This window comes from Engystomops pustulosus, chromosome 2, assembly GCF_040894005.1.
Source record: "Engystomops pustulosus chromosome 2, aEngPut4.maternal, whole genome shotgun sequence".
Taxonomy (NCBI): domain Eukaryota; kingdom Metazoa; phylum Chordata; class Amphibia; order Anura; family Leptodactylidae; genus Engystomops; species Engystomops pustulosus.
This window is the reverse complement of record NC_092412.1, coordinates 89084565-89090564: the sequence shown is the minus strand read 5'-3', so window position 1 is coordinate 89090564 and position 6000 is coordinate 89084565. Positions and strand designations below refer to the sequence as shown.

The following is a 6000-nucleotide window of genomic DNA, read 5'->3' as shown; positions in this document are numbered from 1 at the left end:
CTGCTTTGGATAAAGCAAAGTACAAAAATAAAGCACTAGAACCATGCTCTGTACAGAAATACAGCACTTGATCTAGGCTCCATACAGGTGACTAAAAACCCAAAGGTCATTTTGACTGAAATCCAAGATCCTGTCAGCAGATGTGAGAAATTCCAGGGCAACCATTACTCCACCAATCTGACTTTTAAGAACTATAGAACTATAAGATGATGGTGACACCTCTTAGGGATCTTTGTGGGAACAGGCAGTGTAGACTTTTATCACTCATGGCCAAATGGACCTTAGTACCTAAATACAACACCAGAAGCAACATCAGTACATCAGAATGCCTCCAAATTGTCTACATGCAGTGCCCCCAACTGAAATATACATGCATTATCTCCAAATGAAACACACTGCATACGTGCAGTACCTCCAAAAGCAAATATAAAAAGATATTCAGCACTTCCATAATAGAAAATGAAACCACTCCCCTCTCCCTTGCTCCCACGTCATCCTCCACTGCTGCTTGCACTGCAGATAGCCCACGGTAAATGCCACAGGTGGCACAATGATATTTTCTCGCTGTAGAGAGGCCAAGAGAAGAGCCCTGCAGCAGTGCTCTCAGAATCAGCTGCACTTAGGAACATCTCTGGAGACTCCTCCAACAGTTCCTATCCAATATGATAGAACGTCTACAGAGAAGAATGGCTGAAAATAGAAAATTGTGTGCAAATCTTGAGACATTATACCCAAGAAGACTGGAGGCTGAAATCAGTACAAAAGCTGGTTCAACTAAATACAGAGTAAAAGGTTTCTATAATTCTTTTACTTTTTATTTTATACTTATTTTTCAGTTTTGCTTTTATGGGGTATTGAGTCTAGAATGTTGGGGAAAACAGTCTGAGAGTCCTTTATATGCTTTTTATTTTTAAAAAATCAATAAGCCATTTTTCTTTTATCCAGTGGAAAATCATATTTGATTGCTAGTTAGGCATGTACATACTATATAAATTACAGGTTTAGTATGACAACTGGTGGTACCCCCAGAAACAAGCATGATCTACCGATATCTATCCCAGAAGAGAGGACTGTGTTGTAAGTACCCCATCATGTTATAAAGCCTCTTGTATGTCATGCTTGATGTCGAGGGAGCTGCCTTACAAGATAGCTAAAAGAGGCATGGTTTTCCATATCCCATCCTTGAAAACTTTGCATATTTTCAAAGAAACGCCCTAGTGGAGAATCCATGGCTATAAGACTCCACACGCCTACACAGTGGCCTAAATTGGCACTCTCTGTAATCAGAACTCTTACTTCCCAACCCTAGTCAAAAGCCTCGCACTCCAAACCAGTTCCCTACACTGTACTGAGGAGACCCAATCAGGTGGAAACAGTGCTGTCTACAGTTGGGAGACTATTCCTTCTGGAATAGATATACTGGTTTGGTTTTAATCCTGCATCATGTCATAAGGCCACTTGTAGATATGTTTGATGTCAAAGGAGCTGCCTTATAAGGTTTTAGCTACCTAGAGGTGTGGTTTTCCTTATCCCATGCTGGAAAATATTTTCCTAGAAAGCAGTGCATAGAGTAATGCTGCTCATCACAATTGTAGGTTGCTTGTTGGGCCCTTCACTCAGAGCTAGTTTTTCCCATGTTCCATAGCATTGTTACAATTGGCATGTACTATGGAATGGAATATCCCAGGTTAGATTTAACATTATAAAAATAAAACAAAGTGCAACTGAAAGACGTCTTAAGATCAAACACATGTTCTGGGTTATTTCCTCCAGGCAAGTTCAGGTCTTCTGACTGTAATGTACACAGTTTGTGTGCACTGCACTGCCAGCAGCCAAGCGACTTTTATCAGTACTCTGTGTCATCTTACTGTTGCACAGAGATTTCAGTGAGGTGTCCTCCTGCCTTCTCCCTTCACACAGATATTCTGGACTGTGCCCTACAGCAAGTACCTGGGCAGAGGAGGAGCTTCCTTTAACGCCCTTATCTTTAAAACAAAACAGGAGTGTGGGTGCTACGCCTTTGTAATAAGTACCTAATACTGGTCCACAGCCAAGTACAAAGGCTTAAAAGAAAGGACTACAACAGGACATCCTTCCCAGTCTCCAAAGGATACATCACCACTCAGTCTCCTTGTATCCCAATCACCATGGGTATGTAGATACTTACCTTAACCAACTTACTTGTAATATCACTATATTGCTTTTCATTTAGAGCGGTGTAAACATTAGATGTCTTGATAACTCACACATTTAATGTAACTTGTAGTATTTTCCTGTGGAAACTATTTCTAGTCGCAGGTGTGCACTGTCAAATTAGAATGTTTTTGCCAATTGTCATGGGATGATTCATGTTCTTTATTCAAAATTTTGTGATCATTCAGATGGATAATATTAGTTAAATTTGATCTGTTATTATCAGTAAAAAATTAAAGGTGTATTATCGGCTTTAGGGGGGACACAAATGTGGTGTGATGTGTGATGCTGCTTTTACTTTGCTGCTCCAGTGCTTTGATTTCTATTCATATGTGTAGTGTTGTATGTACATTGGTTGCATGCTATGTTTAAAATAATCGTGCACATTATAAAAAGTACAGCATTTTGTACTTAACGGTGCCAAAAATTTTAGGCACAATCTCCATTTGATTGGCTTATTAAACATATTGCAAATGTTGTACATTTTGCACCATTTACTTCATTAACGCTACTTTTATGTACATTTATAAATGGCTCCTCAGGATATCGTGCATTGACTTGTAGACTTTACTATTGTATTAGCAATACTGTCATTTGATAAGGCCCCTGTTTACTTAAAAGCCATCAAAGAACCAAAAATAAGAGCCTAAACTCTATGGCCAACTCTAATTTTCTTTCTCTTTAAATGTATTTTTTTTGTACATTAAAAATATTTATCAGCCAAGGGTATTAGATAGGATAAATCATTAATAAGAGATTGTTATGACTAACAATCCCATTGAACTGAATTGGACTCAAGTGATGGGGCTATCTGCTTTCCTTTCCATCCACTGAGTAGCGGCACTTCTGGTACGTAACTCTGCTATCAGCTGGGCGGTGTCGCATGGATAAGTCATATAAGTTTTTGCTGGTAAACCACTTTAAAGTGTTTTTTTCCTGTAAAGTTATTCCTTATCCACAGGATAGGGATGTCAAGGTGAATTGTGGTGGTGTGACCTCTGAGACTAATGCAGTGGTTATATGAAAAATATGAAACTATATATATATATATATATATATATATATATATATATATATATAAACAATGAAAAGGTCCAAAGCATCAGTATAGACATAAGTGGTATCTATCAAATATAAATATAATAAATACTTCCTGTGGCAAACCAAGACAACTAAGGAAATCCTCCATATTTGTGATTTAATGTCAACTGGATCCAATGCAATGATGAGTGATGTCCTTCCTGTTCTCCTAAAAATTGTGCAAATGAGCAGGAGGGGCGCCAGGTTCCATTGACATCTATGGATCCAGAGTCCCCCAGGTTCATTTGCATAATTTGTAAAACCTTTTTTTTTTAAACAAGCCCATAAAACGCTCAAAGAAGGAAATGACAGTGGGGTCACATGCAAGCATGTAAATGTGTTTGACTTGCAATCGGTCATCCTGGTGGTAGATGTCCTTTAACCCCTTTAAGCACGCAGCCATTTTACAGCTTAAGGCTCAGCCCCATTTTTTGGATTCTGACTTGCGTCATTTTATATGGTTATAACTTTTGAACACTGTTACTTATCAAAGCGATTCTGAGATTGTTTTCCCCCACATGTTGTACTTCATTTTAGTGGTAAATGTTGGCTGATAAGTTTTGCGTTTATTTTCCAAAAAAAGAAAAAATGAGGAATTTTTTTAAAAATTTCACTTTTTTGAAATTCGAAATCATTACATTTTCAGGTAGATAGATTTACCACCTAAATAAGTTGCTGAATAACATTTCCCATATGTCTACTTTAAATTTTCATCATTTTTGAAATGTCTGGATAATATATTTTGATGTCACGCAGCTTACAAATCGAATAGCGATTTTCCGTATTTTCAGAATTTACTTTTTTGCGGATAAATACTGTTTTGAATGAAATTTTACATATTTAGTATCAAAACCCCCTATATAATCAACCCATTTTCAAATCTGCACCCCTCAAACTATCAGAAACAGATTTTAGGAAGATTGGTAACCCCTTGAGATCTTCATAGTAATTGAATCAAAATGGAGGTGAAATTTAGAATGTTCAAAGTGTGCCGGTTATACGTTCATTTAGCCCTAAAATTTACACATTTCCAAAAGATAAAAATAGAAAACCCACCATACAATTTGTTCTGCAATTTCTCCAAAGTACAGAGACCCCCCCACATGTGGCCGTTACTTGTTTTATGGGTGCACAGAGAGGCACAGAAGGGAAGGAGCGCCCTGCAGCTGCCAGGATTTTAGTTTTCTCGTTGCCTCCTTTTGTAGACTATAAAATTTTCGCTTTTTCGTTATTGGGGCCATGTGATGGCATTTTTTTTTGCAGGATGAGAAGCTTTTTCCAGTGTTACCATTGGTTGGGGTTGGTATCACCTATTGTTGAAATTTTAGGAATTCATTTTTGAGGGCAGTTGTAGAAAAGAATCAATTCTGCACTGGATTTTTGATGTTTTTTTTTCGTGTTCACCGTTTAGCCTAACAATCATGTTATCTTTATTCTATGGGTCGATACGATTACGGGGATACCAGACTTGAATATATTTCCTTACATTTTACTAAATTGGTCAAATAAAACCGTAATGTGGGGAAAAATCTATCATTTTTGCATTGCCGTCTTCCAAGTGGCATAACATTTTTACTTTTTTGGCTACGGTGCTGGTTAATGGCTTGCTTTTTTGCAGGACATGTTGTACTTTGCACTAGTATCATTCTGGAGTACATATGTTTTTTTGATCACTTTTTATTGCATTTTTTGTAAGATTGAATAGGTAAAAATTATAATTTTTGGTGGGTTTTCAACAGTTTTTTTAATGTCGTTTATCGTACGGGTTCAATAATGATTTACTTTTATTCTACGGGTTGTTACGGACGCGGTGATGCTATACATGTGGGGTTTTTGTTCTGATTTAGACTTTTTTTTTGGGTTGTATGTCTCTTTATATGTTATGGAGCTTCTGGACATTTTTATTGATTTATTACTTTATTTTTTATTGAATAACATTTTCTTTTTTACTTTTCCATCATGGGACATGAACAAGCAATCATCTGATTGCTTGTTCATGATAATATCCTGCAATAATCATGTATTGCAGGGTATTAGCAGCCTGCATAGGCTGGCACTGTGCCAGTAAGATTACGTCACAGACGCCATTTTACTGGCAGTGCCTGCAGGCAGTGCAGGGGACCAGATCGGACCCACTTCCATAGCAGCGATCAGCACCCCCCCCCCCAAAAAGACGGTTCGGGGGGGGGGCAATCGTGGGGGAAAGCCCCCCAGAGACATGTTAGATACCGCGGTCGCGCTGACCGCGGCATTTAACGGGTTACACACCCGCGATTGGAGCTCACTCCGATCGTGGGTGTTACACTGGGGTGCCGGCTATTATTTACAGCCGGCAACCCGTGTTTCCTAATGCCGGTTCGGCTCCGATCCAGAGCCGCCACGGAGCGCTAAGGGGTTAAAGGGTTTCTCCAGTGACATACAAGTGAGACCCTATCCACAGGGTAGTGCCTAAATTGCTTATCGGTGGGGGTCTTCCTGATAAGACCATGAGAGCAGGGGTCTGTTGTATCCCTGTCCTACCTCAAGATGAAGAGAACAGCCAGTTGCACATTCACTGTATTCTTCTCTATGACACTGACCGAGATTGCCGAGTATGGCGTTCGGGTATCTCCATCAGCACAATAGAGATGAATGGAACATCTGACATATGCGCAACCGACTGTTCTATTTATTTCACGGTACAAAGGGGGTACAACAGACCCCTGTTCTCGTGATCCATGAGGGTCC

The 6000-nt window shown here is 39.0% G+C and overlaps 1 protein-coding gene across 1 annotated transcript in view; it reads left to right on the top strand.

Annotated features, from left to right (window-relative positions):
- The first annotated feature begins 1988 nt into the window (after nucleotides 1-1988).
- The window catches only part of SLC15A1 (solute carrier family 15 member 1), a 43203-nt gene continuing 39191 nt past the window's right edge, over nucleotides 1989-6000 (top strand). The window contains exon 1 of the mRNA XM_072135468.1: nucleotides 1989-2151. Coding sequence (XP_071991569.1) covers nucleotides 2148-2151 — 4 coding nt within the window. The 5' untranslated portion in view covers nucleotides 1989-2147. The remainder of the gene's footprint in view (nucleotides 2152-6000) is intronic.